This window comes from Sturnus vulgaris, chromosome 7 (assembly GCF_052056855.1).
Source record: "Sturnus vulgaris isolate bStuVul1 chromosome 7, bStuVul1.hap1, whole genome shotgun sequence".
NCBI classification, from domain to species: domain Eukaryota; kingdom Metazoa; phylum Chordata; class Aves; order Passeriformes; family Sturnidae; genus Sturnus; species Sturnus vulgaris.
In genome coordinates, this window is record NC_142249.1 from 18249687 (window position 1) to 18268607 (window position 18921).

General features: G+C 38.0%; 1 protein-coding gene across 8 annotated transcripts in view; it reads left to right on the plus strand.

Moving 5' to 3' along the window:
- The window catches only part of ZNF385B (zinc finger protein 385B), a 153820-nt gene that overhangs the window by 94979 nt on the left and 39920 nt on the right, over positions 1-18921 (plus strand). For 5 of the 8 annotated variants that reach the window (XM_088167945.1, XM_088167947.1, XM_088167946.1 and 2 more), the window contains one exon: positions 5572-5702. The exons of the other annotated variants lie outside the window; for them this stretch is intronic. In XM_088167945.1, coding sequence (XP_088024071.1) covers positions 5572-5702 — 131 coding nt within the window. The remainder of the gene's footprint in view (positions 1-5571; positions 5703-18921) is intronic. 8 annotated transcript variants of the gene reach the window in all.

Genomic DNA, 18921 nt, shown 5'->3' on the forward strand with positions numbered 1-18921 from the left:
TTAAAATTCTGTATTTACTGGCTTTTTTAATATGAGGGATGCATGTGTTAATATCTACCTTCAGGAGTATTATTAATGAGATGCTTCTAGAATAGATTTTTCCTTAAGCGTTTTGATATCAACACCTGCTGTTCAGAAACTCAGAATTATTTTACTTGCACTTAACTTGTTTTTATGAGTTTATCTTAGGTATTAACAGGAACAAATTACATCTTCTAATACCCAGTATAGCTGTAAGTAAATGAAATTAGAAAGTTTCTCAATTCTTTAATCATACTGGAAAGGAAAAATTGCTAATATTAAGCATGGTGAAAAATCTCAAGGGCTAGTGTGATACCCAAACAACAAAATGTAGTGACTTACAAGGGATTGTTTTTTACCTGTCAGGTAGGAAGAAAAAACTGTGGTGGAAGCAGAACTGAGGCATGATGCAATGGGAGCATCAGATAAAAGGGAAGAAAACTGTGACTCTTTTATCATGTAGTTAGGTGGAGGGGTTTTTATAAACGTATTTTTTTATGCCTATCATTCAAAACAGTTGCATATAAGCAAATGTAGGAAAGTCTTGTGTAGGTTAGGCTTTTCTAGCAGTGGTTGATGTTTTTGGGGCTTTTTTTGTGAGTTGTAGGCAATAGAGCTGAAGAGATTTTTATTCAATATGAAAGCCCTAGGTACTACCTCTGGCTATAATCTGTTTATAAAACTGGAGTTATTAGCCACATGCAGAAGTAAATATTTCTGAAAATGTTGAAAATTTCCACTGACAAAATAATAAACTGCATGACACTGTAGGGTGCCAGAAAAAGTTCATAGGTGAACATGTGCAGAATGGTCTCAGAATCCTTCCAGGGAGTTGCTTCCACCTCCTGGAGCTCAGAAGGAAAATGCTGCAGCTGGAGCTGACACTGTGAGGTCTAGAGACAGGGTGGCTGTGCACACTCTGGTTGCAGTTCTTAACTAATTCAGCCAGTGTGGGTAAAACAAAAGGAGCAATTTGTCATCCACCCTCAGAGGGGTACTGTTGGCTCAAGCAGTGTCTCAAAAACACAGTTCTACAAAGGTGAAGGGAGGAGAAAGCCCAGAACTGATCCATCTTACCAGTTACATTGCTACTGTTCTGGGGCCAGGTAACATTATTGTAGAAAATAAAGGTTTCTCATAGCTGAAAATGGTCAGACAATTCAGGGATGAAAAAGCAGCACAGCGTGTCCATAACTGAAATCTATCAGTGTAATGTACATAAGATGTGGTTGGTAAATTGAATATCTCAATGTGCCTTTGGAATTTTCCCAAATACTGTCACTGGCACATATTAAAACAAATGCAACCATGTGCAATCTGAGGTGGATGTAGATTGTCCAGTGCACAGAAATTTGTCAACCAAATACTTTTATTCAGTCCTGAGACTGAGTCCAGTTACTCCTCCACTGCTCTTGCTCTGAATGTGGATTGCTTCCTTTAATAAGAGGATTAAAGTACTGTAGTAACATCTTTAGGTAACAGGAAAACAGGAGAGACTTTAGTATGGCTTCAGATTTCTCTATAGTTGCCTTTAATGAAGACGTGGGAAGAGAATGCTTTGAAGTCTGAAACATAATTAATTTCTTTAAGAAAGTTGAAATAATTCACAAAATATGTGTTATATTAGTGTGTTTTGTGATGGAATTGGGGCTTTTTTTTGTTTAATGATCTAATAATGACCCAAATCTGAGGAATTAATGAGTAGGCATTACACTTTTTTGTGTTTTTCAGTGACAAAGAAAAGCACGTGGTGAGAATATCACAGAAGTAATAGTGTCACAAATAGTTTTCAGGAGATACAGAGGGTGAAGTTGTGTGCTTAGATTTGACTGAACTTGGCACCACTTTTACTTGACTAAGAGGACCAGTGACTGTTTACCATGGCCAAAGTTAATTGTGATTCCCTCTGCCAAAACTGCAATCTTTCTAGTCTAGAATTCTATGTTTTTTCTGTGACGTTTGAAAAGCACAGGGGTTGTTGGTAGAGATTCTGCAAGTCCCTGTGTCACCTGTCCCCTTGCTGGCAACAGGCTAAAACTTGCTTCACTGGCCCCTGGGGACACATCTTGCCACAGGAGTGACAGATGCAAGACTTTCTAATTGCTCCCCAAAAACATCACTTGTGCTGCTTAATCCATTGCACCTTATTTGTTAGAGGCAAATTAAATTTGGGTAAAGATTACAACCTTTCCTAACTTCTGTAGAAACATCAGTGTCCCAGTGCATTGCAGTGTGTGCAAAGCCAAGTGGACATGGCTAAAGAGGAGCAGCACCTGTTACACAGGGACTTGCTTGTTCAGGTAAATATGTGTAGGAAGAAGAAAAACTTCTAATAAAATGGGACAGTTTGGGTCAGCTGAAAACTTCTTTTCCTTCTCTTTGACAAGGGTAAAAGGGACCAGTGAGGATCAGTGCTTTTTGCAGTCTGTCCACAACTTGCATTCCCAGTACATAGATAACTCCTGCTGTGGGAATCAAAATTGAAGTTATAAAATACTTTTTAACAAGTATGAAACTGAAATAAGCAAATGCCTCTACAAGAAAGTGCAGTTATATTTATTCCAAAGATGTATAGGTAGTTTAAACCAATCCGTGTTTGACATGGTAATTTGTGTTTATCATTAAAATGCTAATGAAATGATAAACATCTGGTAAATTCATTAAGATAATGAACTTGTCAGTGGCATATTTTTTGTGCCAGTATTCCTGCTTAGTTCAGGTATGGATAAAGATTTAGTGGAGTAATGGTGAGAATCTGTTTGACCATTGGGAGCAATGCCAGGCTAAAACTGCCGCATTGCATTTGATTTGACGATTTTGTCATGAAGTGCTTCTACTTGTAATTTAGGTCACCTTGACCTGATAATTCCTTCAGAGGCTTTCAGAGGTAGGTCTGAAAGCCAGACTTCAGTCCAACAGGGTTATCGAACACATTTTTTATGATTAATGCCTTCACTAATCAGTCCAGTAGGTGTATATGTTTTCTTTTCTGTGTGGACTCCAAATGTATTCTAGTCTCCTGGTCATAAATTACTCTGGCAGCAGAAACACCATGAACTGCAAAACTAGAAAGAGATTTCAGATGTCTTTTTCACATGAAAGAGTCTGTGCTCAACCAAGGAGTACAAAGAAGGTTGCATTTTTTTCAGTAGGATGCTTTAAAGATTTTATGCCAAATACTTTCTATACATTGAATAAGGACAGAAGTATCAGAAAAGTAACTTTAATTTTAAATGTCAGTCACGATTTAGGTCTATTATGGTTTGGTTGTTTTTTCTGTAAAACCGAGTTAAAATATGTAAGCATAGCTTCATTGAAGTACATTTATATAAAGAGAGGACAGGTCTTCTTTAACTTCACAGATCTTTAATTGCTTATGAACTTCAAAGAGAAACTTACAGAAGTTAGATTGATGATGGCCCTTTAGGTAATTGAATACAACATAGTTCCTGTCTGAATGCATGAGTAAATCCAAATTATGTAAATCTACTGTTTCAGAACCAGCTAGTAAAAATAATCATCATTTTTGCAGTTGAAGATACTTTCTTTGGACAAATTCTGACACACTGCTTTCCTATTGATTCATCTTTTTCATAATGGATATTAATAAGAAACTATAGGAATGTTAGCCTTTAGCTTTTTGACATTTGTGACTCCAATTGAATAAGCTTTGACATACAGTTAATTAGGCACAACTGTCAATTAGTCTCATGGGCTTATGCAGGAACAAATCTGACATTTATGAAAGTATTGGGATAGAAGAAGGGAGAAAATATTCTGGGAAAGTTTCTCGACTATATTTTTCCTTTCAAGTTGTGCAGCTCTGTTGGGGTGGTATAAAACATTCTCTCTGCATAGATATCATTAACCCATCTTTGTGCAATCATCATGCTTTTCCTATAGAAGAAACAGAGAATAGATTACAGCCTGCTATTCATCTGCTACACCATAATATAATGTTTACTGTGCTGCAGCTGAGATCAAAATGACTGTCTCTCCAGCATCAACAAAATTTGAGCTCAGGGCTAGTTACAAGTGTTTGGTCATCCAAAAAATCCATGCAGCCCCATCTGGCTGCTGGACTTAGCTTTCCTCTTGGATACCATAAGATGGGCTTGAAATTGTGCCTGTGGAGGCAGGACAGTGAGAAGGAGGAAAATCTCTCCTTTGCCTTCAGTTTTGTGTGTCCTTATCAGGCAGAAAGGGAGATCCTTTAGTGGAAGACTGGTGCTCATGCAGCCCATAGGGATTGTCTGGCATTTTGCAAGTGAATACAAATGATTTGATGCTATGGGAGAAGAGAAGAAAAATTGCTTGTTTACTTTTCTAACCCCTTCCTTCTCGCTCCCTCTCAGTAGCCCTCCCCTTCCCTCCTACCCATCTCCTTCCTGGCTGGGTTAGAAAAGCTCAGATGTCTTCTTTGAGAAGAAGCTCAGGTATTGTGTAAGCTGTGCTTGAGACAAGGGAAGCTCCTGAGAGGCCTGTTATGCTCCCAGCTGCTGGCCACTGATGAGTGGGAGAAGGAGGTAATTATGGAGAAATTGTGACAGTGGTAGGAGAGACAGAGAGTGACTCACCCTCCTTTAGAGGTGTGGGACACTTATGTTCTACTGCCTGCTCCTGTCAGTGTTGAATTATTTATTCAACCCAGGAAGGAGACATGAGGGATTTTTCGGGTGATTTTTTTTTTCACTTTGTATTTCAATGAGGGAAATTTTATTTGAAATCTATTTTGTATGGTTTCAGGGAAAAAATACTCCCACTGGCATAGCTGGGAGCTGTGTGCTAGGCACACTTATTGTGTGAATAGGGCAGACATCTAGTTAAAAACGAATATTTGGATGTCTGTGCCTGCCCATTCCTTTGGGATCTTGCTGGGCAGTGATTCTTAAGTGTATGCAGCAAAAATTTTGGCATATAAATTTGTAGAAAACTTTTGTTTGGAGAGGTCCAATTTAGAAAATAGTTAGCATTGCATGTAAAGATTTATGTTCATCTATATGCTAGCTGATTATTTAATTGTTGGCTGTTTTCTAATATTTTCCTGGCACCATAAAATATGCAATTTTTTGCATGCTAGATGAAATACTATTTGTGTAGCACCTGATGGTTAGTCAGAAAAGGGAAAAAAATAGCATGCAGATCACTATTTGGAAACAAACCTCTGGATTTCACCATACATACATGTATTGTCTGTGCTGGCTGATCTAGTAGGCAACCATGAATTGCAAAAGCATTTGGCTTTCATGGGCACCCATCCTGGCCTTTTTGGCACAAGAAGAATTTTGCAGCTGTAGAAAGGATTTATTCTTCCTTCCAGTGTGATTTATATACCATATGTCTTCTCTTCAGCATCTGAGTATCCATGGCCATAGGGAAGTGTTCTGCCTCGTCTGTACTGTGTGTAAATAGGTTCCTTTTAATATTAACTCCTAAAGAGCCTTTTCATCAACCTCTGTACAATTTTTTCTTGGCAGTTGTGTCAGCTATACTGTGTGTGTTGCAGAAAGGAGAACACCATGAATTCCTGGTTTTGTTTGCTCTTGGCAGGCACTACTACACTTCCCACCCTTGTGCGCACACCTACCTTGATGATGCAGCCTTCCCTGGATATCAAACCCTTTATGTCCTTCCCTGTGGACAGCAGCTCTGCTGTTGGATTCTTCCCAAATTTTAACACAGTAAGTAAAGGTGTTTCCACATTTAGTTTCAGTGTATGCTTTCCAATCTGGTTCTAATATCCAGTACTGCAGCTGCCTTAAAATAGTGCATTGCTTACACAGTTCTAGGGAGCTCTTTGTTTCTGTGCCATGGTGGTTGCTTTTCCCCTGTATGAAAAAGCTTGAAGTGGTGTCCAGCCTTCTCACTGTGAATGGAGCTGATTGATTTTAACTTGGTCTCTTGAGGTGGTGTTTGCACGTTGACAAAAATAATCCTGTGCTATGCTTAAGATTTGAGAAACAGTAGAATGATTTGGAGCATTTGTCTGGATAAGTGTATTTCTATATGCCGTAAAAAAAGAAAGAATAAAAGCTAATGGAAAGACAGGTGTGACAGGTCAGACCTAGATTCTACACTGCTGTGAATCAAGCTAAGTATAATACAGCCAGGAAAGCAACTGAAGGGTGTTGTTAATTCTGCATAATTTCAACATTAAAGTGTAAAACTGCACAGCCAGCCAATGTGAAAAATGTGAACCTGTTATTTTTGCTTTATGGTAAAGCATCTTGGGGGTTTTTTAAACAAAAAATAATATTGCCAAAATAATATTGCCAAAATAATATTTCTGTGTTTCTTCATGTTTATCAGAGCAGAAATTAAAAAAATACTCTCTTCCGTACTTCTCACTTCTTTATCAGCTCATAAAAAGGCAATGAGTGTTATCAAAACGCTTGTTTGCCATCACACTTTAGTTTAAATGTTTAAGCTAATGGCAGCAGGGAGGAAAATGTGGTGAGTCATTTCTGCCCAGGCAGTGGGCACAGTGTGTTTGTAGGTGACCGTCACCTGAAGTGCTGCGCTTGCCACTGCGGCTGCGGGGGGCAGGAAGGGGAGCAGTGTCATCACCACCACACAGTCACCAGCTGAACCACTGCCGAGCGCTTCCTTTCACAAGAATGTCTGAAATTAAAACAGCAACAGCATTCTTTCTCCTCCTGCCGAGCAGGTCCCCCTTGCTGAAGGCCTTGTGCTGCAGCACGCCGTGATGCGGGGGGCTTGGGAGGTGGCACATGAGCCAGCTTCTCTCGTGGGTCAGCAGCACAGTGTGTGAACAGCAACAATTATTACTAATGCATTGCAAAACATGTATGTGAAAAATGTGCCTTTGTCGAGGAGATGTGGGGATGTGCATTTGCACAAAGGTATAAATCATTAGGAAAAAAACCCAGGTATGTCAAAAGAGCAGGCTCAAAACTCAATACCGTTAAGGAAGCAGTGTGTCATTACCATATATAGGCATGATTAAATTTATATTAATTTTCCATCCTCTTCCTAATACTCTCAGGAATTTTGTTTGTTACTGATTTGTTTGCTTTCCAGTTACCCAGGTTTTCTAGGTGAGCTTTTTCACAGAGCTGTTCATTATGACTCAGAGAAGCTTCTCTTTAGAGATGTAGTTTTAGTGCTAACCAACCATTATTTCCTTTCTGGTGGTATTACTGAATATCAGAGTCACAGAAGCCTCTAGAGACATATTAATTTGTATATTTACACTGATTTTGCCTAGTTTATATTTATCTGGGTTACCTTTCATTTGCCTAATTCCTGGCATGTTTATCCTTCACAACTGTCGTTCCTCTCCAAACTTCTGTAGTTTTAATTAAAAATTAGACCTGGGATAATTGGCAAACATTGTCAACTTGGTGTCTACTTCCTCCCTTGGAATTCTTAATAATTATATAAAATTATGCTGCTATACACCACAGACGTTGCATGTTTAAACTATTTATTTTAAGAAACAGTGGTTCAGTACTTCTCTATTTCTAATTTGCAGACTTTGCCATTTATTTTGCAGGTATTGATTTTCCTTAAGAGTCTTTCACAATGGACTTCAAAGCTCACTAGAAAACTAAATCATTCATGATCTTCTACTCACAGGCACCATGAATGCCAGCTGTCATGCACTTCCTTTATTTCTAGCTTAGCACAACCTTTGCAAATGTACATTTCTTGGTTTTGGTATATGTAGTATGCTTTTATTCTTTTTCATTCCAAAGTGTTGACAATAGTATGTAAAAGTGCTTAAAACAATTTTCCAGAAGATGATTTTGAGTTATAGAAGCTAAATCCAGTTGATCCATAACATATGCATCATCCAAAGCGCCACATTCTTTTATCTTATGGGGGAAGCGAATATTAGAAGATCCAAAAAAGTCCTCATTTGCTTTATGGATCAGTCAGGAAATCTATGCACTTGTCAAGGACTGCAGACAGGGAATCCTCCAGTGTGCTTCCCTTCACCTCTCTGCCTTCCAAGGGACTGAGGGGACCCTTCTGAGATATTGGTTGTTCTTGCATGTGTTCACTGAAGGTGGCAGAAAGAAATGGTCTGAGACAAAACTTCTTTGGATCCACCTGCATTTTCAATGGCTGTCAGAAATAGAAACATTATTCTAAACCTTGCCAGGAGATGATTTCTAACTTAACATCGATGGCTTTCAAAAAGAAAAGTTTCTGCATGAGAGCTTAATACAGTAACTACCAAGGCAGAAAAACAAGGTAAAATGTATTAACTACAAACATCTTCAAAGTAACACCCCCTACAATTTTTTCCCAAAAGAACTTATTTATGGAAATATATTTAAAATCTGGGGTAAACCCTTTCTTATTTAGTTAACTTTGACAGTTTTCAGTTCTGAAAACATCTGTGATTCTCCAGATAAAACATTAGTGCTCTCATTTTGTTTGTGGAAGTGTTTTGATCCCTAGCTTCTCTCCACAAGGAGTACTTTCAGCTGAAGCACTGAGCAGACCATGATTTTGTAAAAGAAATGCTTATCCCAGTCATAATTTAACTTTCTCGATGAAATTGTGTGATTTAGTTTAAGCTGTCTCCCTTTTGCTTCTTTTTAAATCATTAATAGTTCTAAATATGCTGTGGATGTATGTACAGTAGTTGCCAATTCATGCCCCAATTAAATTTGTCTTTCTTCATTAGGACTTATTATGTAGGAAAAATTATTTGGGGAATGATTTTACTAACTCACTGGATACATATCTTTACTCCTCAGTAAGGGGAATAAAACTTTTCTATTTCAACAGCTTGGCCAGAAGGGTATCTTGTAAGGGCAAGATGAAGGATAACAAGCAAAGAGGTATTGCAGGATAGGTGCTGTCTTCCCTGGTCTTCTCATATCAGCAGCAAGTGGTTTTGTCAGAACAGTAGAGGCATGATAGGACTGTCAGAGTCTCAACTTGAGATGATACATGGAAGGACAAGCCCTCTGAAACGGAAATGAAATCTTGCAGTAGTGGATCCAAAGGTGACATCACCTTTGTCCAGGCATCAAGTTCCAAGTGGTCTTGCTCAATACCCCTCTGTCTGAAATGAAGAGCTTGAAACAAGTTTTCAGCTATTATTACTTAAAATGCTCTTGTTTATAAAAAGTTAGGAAAAGTCATCAAAGGAACTTCCCAAACTTCCAATTCCACCTGCTAAAGTGGCCAAAAGCCAGGATTTATCTTGTAAGACCAAGATCACTGATCACTTCACGATCATTTTCTCTTTATCATCATTATCTGTCTTTGTCTCCTTGTATAAAGGTTGTGTACTCCCCAAAAAAAGAAATCTCAAAACTCCAGCATATTCTGCCATGTCCTGAAATGAAAGCAGCACTACATGATTCACATTTAGTTGAAGTGGTACAGCCAGGGACCTGTCAGTCTGCACAAAAACATTATCAGCAGCTTCTCAGATTCTATCATCATAGAAAATAATCAGCAATTCATATGCTTCTTTCTGAGTTTGTTATGGCCTCGGGGGTAATCAAAGATTAGAGCATCTCTTGTAGCTTTCACATTAGTGAAACATTTTGCATCTAACTAGCCCATGATTGGTTTCTAAATGCTAGTTCATACCCTTCACGTTTTAGAGGACACATGGGTTAATGTGGCCTAGTTATTGCTTCAGTGTCTTATTTCTCTTCAAGTAGCTTTATGCTGATTCTTTATATTAGAGTTCTCTCAGTCCCCCTTGCAAAGTGGACCAGAGATATTTTACATCTGCCAGTGAAGGTGAGCCAGCTGGAATGTGCTACAGGAAGGGAAGAGGAGCTGACTAGTAACTTAGTCAGAAATTTGACTCTTCTCCAACATTAGCCCTGCCTGGACCAAGTATCCCTGGCCTACCCCCAAGACAACTACTGGGAGGAACTAATTTTCTCTTTCCTCTTCTGCATTTTCAATTATTACTCACATTTTCATTTGCTGCCTGTCTCTTTCTCATTTGAAGGGCCCAGTAATCACCAAGGCAGGAGCTGAGTTCAGCAGATAAGAGCACAGGGCACCCGTATCACCAGCTTCACTCGCCCCTCTGCGCCAAGTGCCTCTTCTGCCTTTTTGGCAGGACACTGTGGCTTGGGAGCTTTCTCTTTCCTTAGCAGGGTCTGAATTCAGCCACTTAACACCCTGCTGCAGTGCCAAAGAGTGCTTTGCAGCACAGGATTGTATATGGCAGGGACAGATTACAAACGCAGCCAGCTGGATGTTGCCAGCCTGTTATCTACCATCCTTTTTATCCAAGTACCCTGTCCCTGTGCTCTGATTTCCCCTTTTCCCTTTTATGCAGTGCTGGAGGGAAGTGACCTTTTCTGGTCCTCTCCATCTACTCCAGAGAGGAGGTGAAAATTTTTAAGAGCCATTCTTTACATTCATTAACCTCACAGAAAGGAAATTTAAGCAATTTACTTAAGAGTGGTGTTTTTCAGGGAGCTGGGTATTGTTCTTGAGGATTTTTGTTGGTTGAGGTTTCTTTAATTAAGAAATGGTAATGTTTTTCTTACAAACCTCTTACACCCTTTATAGTCATGCAGGCACACAAGGACTCCAGGTTTGCCTTCTGTTCCTCTTTTGAAAATTTAAAAGTATTCCCATTTCGGTTTTAGTTGTTGCAGATATAAAAGTTCATGTTTTTCAAATCATAGCCAGAATCATCCAATTCACAATATGAGGAGTCATCCTTTTGCCATTTATTAAGGGAATAAAAAATGTAATGGGTATTTTCTGAGATATAAGTGAGGAAAGCAGAAGTTCAGGGACCACATATTAAAGCCCAGATTCTGTCAGCAAGGACCTCTGTTGTGTGGCTAGTTTTTGCTGTCTCTTGTCCAAGTACTTGGCTACAGAGCCCCTTTACTCTCCATATCATCATTTTCTCAATTTTCTGTAGTCCCTTTTCTTTGTTTCCTTTGGCATTTTTTACCAAGCCAGGAATCCCTCTTTGTCTTTCTACAGCTTTGAGGCAAAGCAGCAGAGAACTCTTTCAGCTGTGTTAGGAGTTTTTGGAAAAATTCTTCTCAGCCTGTGGAAGCCCTGAAAAATGTTTATTGAAGGTGGTATATTTTTTCCCACAAAATAATTGAGTCTTCTTCTGAAACTTTCAAAAACCTCTGAGCTTGAAGAAAACACCTGGTAAGATACACTGAGATATAAGAAAAAAAGCTGCCAAAAGCAGGGGTTTGTCAGTTGATATTTGACAGATTTTTCGGTTTCTGGTATTTTAACAAAAGATGCAGGTTCCCTAGTTCCTGTCAGGAATCTCTCAAAGAGCAACTCTCTAAAATTGGTGAGCCTAAATAAGCACTCTTCTGTCTCTTCTTCTAGTATATCATACATGTAATTGCGAGGGGGGAAAAGTGTTTATTAAAATAATACAGTCAGGCTTTAAGGGAGAATCTCTTCAAACATTAATTATTTAATAGATGTTCCTATTGCTTTTGTATTTTTTCAAAGAGGAATTGGATGGATGAGCTTCCTTCTCTCAGTTTCCAGATCAGCAGCCTGAGAGGGAGCCCTGTCTCTAAGGAGAAATTGCACTGACATGCACTGGTGAGGAGCAGAAGTCACCAGGTGCAGCCTTTCCCTACCCCTTTGCAGGAATCTGGCATCCACTGTGTGGATTTTGAAAAATGGTTCCTAAATGGCTGCATTACATCCATTATTGCATGTAAAAGTAATTAGGTCCACCTAATTCTTTAAAGAAATACAGTTTCTGTGTACAAATCCTACAATTTGCTGAGTCCTCCAGAAAATCTGGTCCTTCGCTATGTGTTTTATATCTTTCTTAACAGAAAGCTTGGAGTTACTCTTTCTAACATTTCAGCAATATTTATTTCTTTTACTAGTCAGCATGGGAAAGCTCAGAAGCCTTTATCTGCATTGAATTGCTTTCTTCTTAAGTTAGTAGCATGCTCCTAATACAAGAAAGCTTTTTAAAGGGAGAGGGTTGTTGATCATAAATATTTTAGGCATTAGGTAACTGAAGGATGTTTTGCAAGTAGACTGTGATTAAAACATCTCCCCTCTAAGCAAGCAATCACAGAATTGTAGTTTAGGACAAGTAATATGTGTTCTATCACTCTGCTTGCAAAGATTTTGCTAGTTCCTAATTACAAACCTAAGTTCTACAAGTTCTAAGCAAAATTCTAGAGCAGCTTTAGAGAAGAGTAATTCTCCATATGTCTGATGAAGTGGCTGCTTTTGTAGTATCCTGGCTGTACATGGTGAGTTTTCCTGCTCTGCCTTAGAGTTTTGTCACATTGTTCCGTGCAAAACTGAGAATTTCTGCAATAATTATTAGTTAATATGTTATAAAAATGTAGTTAAAATTTAATTCTTGTCACACTCATTCCTTTGGAATGTGGGTGTACTTGTAGTATTTTAATCTAAATACAGTCAATTTCATGACAATCTGAAGGTACCATATGACAATTTAAAGCTGCACTGTGAAACTTGTCTTTCCTTTGCAAGCCTGGAAACCAACACCACCCAGGTTTGGAGCACTGACCAGCTCCTTTCAAGTGACAGAGCAAGGCTGATTTGAAGAGCTGTGCCTTTCAGACCAGTCTTGTCTATATTCAGTCTGTCCATTTCCACTGTGAACTTCATCTGCCTCCCCAAGTTACTACTAGGGAAAGAGGATCTCATTTCTTACCCGTGTATTTTTTACACAAGACAGGTTTCTACCTGGCTTTGTTTCTCATTTACTTAAAGAAAAATATCCCCACCAAGCATAAAGAAAAAACCCAAACCAACAGTCTTTTGACTATAGTCTTTTGATACTACATTAAATTTCAGAACAGGCTTAATTAGAAGAATCCTTTAACGATTCATATCTAAATACAAGGGTTTTTTAATCAAAAGCATTTTGAAGTTTGTGTAGTGTATTCTGTTGATAAAAAAAACTGAAATAAAGACAAGAAAAACAAACCCAAATCAGAAATATCATTATTACTTTTTAAGTGAAAAAGGCCTTATTTCTTATATATGGTGAAAAGCAGAAGACAACTGTGAAAATAGTTAAGCAATCTTGGTTCTGATTTGCTTCTCACTTATATTGAGCCATTTTATACCTTCATACCCAAGTCTCTATATACACATGAATTTTATCCTCTTATTCGTTTGTTTTGTATTTTTCAGTATGTGAAAAGCAATAGTATTAATTAATTTCAGAAGACTAGATTTCTTGTGTCTTTATTCTCTCCTGTGCACAGAATTAATCAAAAGCTCTGAATTTGTCCTTAATCTCTCAACATAGTTCAGAACTGTAGTGGAATCCAAGTGTACCTAATGCAATACCATTCATCTTTGTGTTTTGGTGTTCTGGAGCAGCCTGGGAGCAGGAAAACTCATCAAAACTTAGAGCAGACTTTAAAGCAGAAAAGGGTCATAGCTAAGGACCATCTCAAAGATGAAAGGAAAAATCAGGAATCTTGTTTACTCCGTGTACAATCTAAGCTCCTTTTCTGAGTACAAACTCTTAGACTTAAATCTTTTGGCAGGATTTTGCTGAAAGGTACTTATTTGTATTATTCTTCTGCCAGTTGGTAAAAGGTATTGTAACAGGAATAGTTTTGCTCTCAGAGTATGTTATTGGTTTGCTTTTCAGCAAGTCTCAAACTACAGTATGTTTTTATTTTTTGCTGGATCTGAAGGCAAGACAGTAATGTTTTTTTGATTAGCTGGACACAGCTGAGTGCTCTGAATAACAGCAGCTTTAATAATAAATAGCAGTTATATAACACCTTCTATCAGATGATTTTAACTTGTTATTTGGACCTTTCAGCTTTTTTTATGAGGTTGCAAATATTTTTATCCCTCTTTTAAAAATGAGTAATATAAGGCTCAGATGAAAATACTCATATACAGTAAAACCTGTGAGCCAGAGGGAAAGAAAACTGTCTTATTCCTTGAGCATTAGCTTAACCATTGGATTTGGACTTTACTCTTTTTCTTAGGTTTGGTCTGTCATGGTCCCAGCACTTCATTTTACAGATACAAATTATTGCACAGTGGTAAAGTAGATGGATTAAAAAAGAAGCTGGCCAATATTTAAAGCTGGTTCTCTTACATATAAAAAAGCCCTGAGCCACGGAAAAAAAAAAAAGAAAGAAAAAAAGCCACTTGCTTTTTTTTTTTAGTGATTCCCCATTTGTTTGGTTGGGAATTCTCTTTTATCCTAAAACATTCTCAGCAGCTTTCTGTTTTTTTCACCTACAAAAGTCTCCCGTCTTGTCTGGAGCAGAGAATTTGACAATTTTACCATAAAGGTTAAGTCTATTTCTGGTGTTCTCATAACAAACTCAATCCTTTTGTGTATTTATATCCTTGCTTGAGAATAAGCCTTAGAAGAAACAGAGACCAGATTCAGAATTTTTTTTTTTTCTGTGGTGTCTCATCAAGTTTTTCTTTTGGTCAAGTACTTCTATCGGAATCAAATATCACATTTTCATAATCTTTTTCAAACAGATTTCTAAAAGAGTTAACAGCAGCGGTATTTCATTTTCAGAAAATTCTGAAAATTTAAGAGTAAGACTATCCTGATTATGATTTTCTAACCCAGAAATTGTTTTTAGCATGCAATAACTATACAAGCATGAAAGGAAGGAAGGGCAGAGGAAATATTCACAGCACTGAAAAAATAATAGTAAACAAAAGTTTAAAGGTGTTTTTCAGTTCATTTTTCAGTTTTGACTTCTGTGCTTAATCATATCACATTACATGGAAAGAAGAGAGAGATAGGAAGAGCTGAGAGTTTATTTATCTTTGATTTGGTTTTTAATATCAGTTACTTGATGTAGGCTATAGTAGTGCAAAGACAGAGGAAGCCAGAAGAGCAAAAGATTAGAAAATCCTTGGTTTTGTTTCAACTGTTTCTTTTGCTTTTGTTGGTCTAACCCATGATTTCAGAACTGGGTTAGGAGAATGAAAATTCTACTGAGAAGACTGGGATTCATCAGTAGCCTCCTGATCTTGGTCTGACAATGGTTTTCAAATTCCTACGTGCAAACCTTGCTGAAAGCAGTCACTGCTTCAACCTGATTCCCAGGGTGGTGCTGTTCGAGCCCTCTACGAGGCTGGGTCAGAAAACATCCTAAGAGAGAAGGATGTGTGATGGTGAAATTGCTTGTGCTAACACACAGGAGGGATAAATGTGGATGCCACTAAAGATTTAGGGCTCTGGTTCCAAAGCCCATGCTGAGGAAAGATGATGAATGCATTTCTTGTTAAAACAGAAAGGATGTCATTAGGTAGTTAAAGAGAAAGTATATTTGAGCATGTGTTCTGACTTTTAGTACCTGGGCTTCAATGGCATACTGAAAATCTGAAAAGGAGTTGGAGAAAAGCTAGCAAATGAATCGAGGTTTTTATTGTGAGCAGCTTAAGGAGTACATCAAAGAAAAGGTTAAGAGCTGACATGACTGCAGTGCATGCAATCACTATTCAGAAGGTATTCGAGATTTGAGTGACCTTTAATAGAGAAACACTACTAGATTGAGTGGCTTATAACAACTCAGAAAGTATTGCTTCTACAGTGATGTAAATTAACTTGTTTGGAAACTTTTAAATCAAGCTGTTGAGACTTTTTTTTTCCCTAAACTTTAGCCTCTGGTTGACCACAAATTATTGGACTTTGTAATAGGAAGGGCTGAACTTTTTCAGTGAATGAAATTATATCGTAAATTTTTTGGGAAATCAGATGTAATGGTTCCCTCTGGCCTAACCCAAATCTGTAAATCACTTCAGACATCACTTTCAGTATTCTGTGTGACTGTAGATCAAGGCACACAAAGAGAATCAGCATCTTTTTCAGTTTTCCATGCAAACTTTACTTTAAAGGAGGAGCATGCAAGCAGGTAGCACACCCAGAGGCTCTGCATTATACCATAGGACATAAACTTAACGTTAAGCATTATAACATAGGATATAAAAATGTAGTGAAGGAAATTTAGCTGCTAGGAGCTGGAGATGGAAAATCGGTCTCTGAAGTGCAGGGATATAGCCCTGCAACTCTGTTAATAGAAATTATGTGGAATTTGTAAAAGCAAAATTAGTTGAACCTTAATCTAAAAGGAAAATGAGGAAGCTGAATTTATTACTATTTCTGATATTTCTTTTAAGATGTAAAACGTTGTTTCCAGCTCTGGGTGTCCTTTTAGTTGTCTTGTACTAAAAATGAAGTAGAAATGTAAACACCGAAGGTGTCTCTTTCCTTTATTTTTCACTACTCAGTCTTATTTCTGCAACTCTTCATGGATAGCTGTAGTAACTAACATTAACGAGTGAATTACAGCAAGATTTTTGGTTTGTTTTAAGATACTTTCTGGCTGATTCCACTGACTACTAGTAGTGTGTGGAGGTCACAGCTATCACAGCCACTGTTTTCCTCAGGGAAGTTGGAGCTTGCTGCCAAATTGAGGGGACAGACAAACACAGTGAGAAGTTGCATTCAGAAGGATTTGCATTCAGAGCACAATGTTGTTGTTGTATTTTAGGAATCATGTGCAAGGGAAGGGAGATGCTAGTCCTGTGGTCTGGATTCTTTCTTAGTGAATGCTTATGTTTTTCTGCACTTGGGGAAATACATCTACTTAGAATTTTTAAAAGAAAAAGTAAAATCATGGACTTTCTGTAACCTGAGTATGGTTAGGTTTGATTTACCTGAGATCCAGATTTCATGCTCTGTGTAAATGTGCTATGTCTAAGAACATTGAGAGAGCCTCCTTAAAAAAAAAAAAAAAGTGATTAAAGCAACCCTCAGATAACAGGACTGCAGTTTAAAAAAACCTCTATAATGTTGTAATTTAATTATTCTTTTTGTTTAATGAAGTATTTACACAAGTCTCCGAATCTGCTGAGAATCTGAGTCACTCCTGGTTTGGTTATTGGCCATTTACACCTGCCTGTTTTTTAAGAATCCCCAAAATGTTGTGAAGAGCATAGGGACAGAGGTTTAGAGAGCTGCAGGCTCACTCTACAGGAATACATCTCAAGGAGAGCTGATGCACAGGGAATATTGATGGCTTTCCTGCAAGAAAAGAAAGTTGTTCACATCACAGGGTGATTTATGCTGGAAAAGGTCCTTAAGATCCTTGTGTTCAGCCTTTAATGCAGCACTGCCAAGTTCACAACTGAACCATACCCCTCAATGCCTCATGTACACGTCATCTAAATATCTCCAGGGATGGAAACTCCACCGCTTCCCTGGGCAATGTTGCAATGCTTGATAATCCTTCCAGTAATACATTTCTCCTTATATCCAATCTAAGCCTCCCCTGGTACAACTTGAGGATGTTTCTTCTTGTCCTGTTGCTTGTTACCTGGGAAAAGATAGTGACACTCACCTTGCTACAACCTGCTTTCAGGTAGAGCTCCATCAGTAGAGCTGCCACAAGGGTTCCTGGTGATGCAAAATAAGCAATGAAATGAATAACAGAATTGTAATGACTTGAGCACTAAATTATGCTTAGAATTAGTCAAATGAGAAATATGTTCCCTGTTGGAACAAAGGCAGCACAAATGTGGAGACAGCAGATTTTTGCTGGTTTGTGTTGACCAAACATGCCAAGCATTACATCACAATGTTAATGTTTCTGATTTTATGCTGGGCATTTTAAATATGTGCTTTGCTGAGAGTGCGTATTCACTCCTGTCACTCTTTTAGTCATTGTAATATGTACTGTTATGGTAGGGGCCCGTGTATACCTGGCAGAATTTATGATAAGCTTCAATGTATGATTATTCTCCACAGTGGCAGTGTGCTTGGCTTTCAAAGCAACTGGAGCTCAAACACATGAGTTACAGAACTTAATTTAGATGTTGCACTGGTAGTTTATACATGCCAGTGTTTTTGTTTTTTTTCTGGAGGGAAATACTGGATTATATTATGTTTGTTCCACATTGGCTTTAAAACTTCTTTATCAGAGTAGACCAGCATCACATGCTGAAGGCCACTCTCTGTGTTTTTCAGAAGCTTATTATGCCTGCTGGTTAAGTGATACTGGGTTACATCTCACAACCAATATTATGTTTACAAAAGCTTGTCTAACACTTAACTCTATATTTGACCCAAGATTTACATCTTGATAAGAGGTAAGAGGACATACATTGCCAGTCACAATTTTAAACCTTACTCAGGTTTAAGTTATGCTTCTGTTACAAAAAGACAGCACTTACTTCCCTCCCCTCAAGATCATTGCAGTTTATTTCTGAGGCTCACAAATAGGTGCTTTTAGAGTCTGCTGTGTATAAAGAGAGCTTTCAAAATAACCAGAATTTCAGTTTCACCAAACGAATTCTCCCAACGTATTTATTTTTTTTCTCTTCTTCCTGTGCCTAATTTCATCTCTCTTTTTAGTCTGTTTCCTTTCCCAGGAGGCACCAGAAGAATCTGTGGTACTATGATATACAGCAGGGCAGGTAGAGTTTCTGGTAGCAAGAATAAGAGAATTCAAGGATGAAATTCCTGAATTTCTAATGACAATGTGTAACAGCTCATCTAAAACTGCCTTTGTACCTGAGGACTAAAAGCTGGGAAATATGGTGCAAGTTTTTAAAACCCATTCCATGGAGAATTAAAGGGTTTTTTTACCAGGCAAATGAACAGGTACCTCAGTAAGAACAGTATAATAGAATACCTCGTCCTGTAAACCGCCAGTTAAGTGTCAACATAATTCCTTTGTAAAGATAAATCCTTCTTTACATGCCTGTTTATAGGCGTATCAACAAACATGTGAATAAGGATGTTTAAATCTACATAGTCTGAATTGCTAAAAAGGTTTTTCACAAAACTCCTTGGCAAAGATTTTTTAAGAAAACTAAACTGGCATGAGAAGATTCTTGCATGACAAAAAGATGCTTGGGAGTTAAGTGAGCTGAGGAAATTTGCTCTTGACAAAGTTC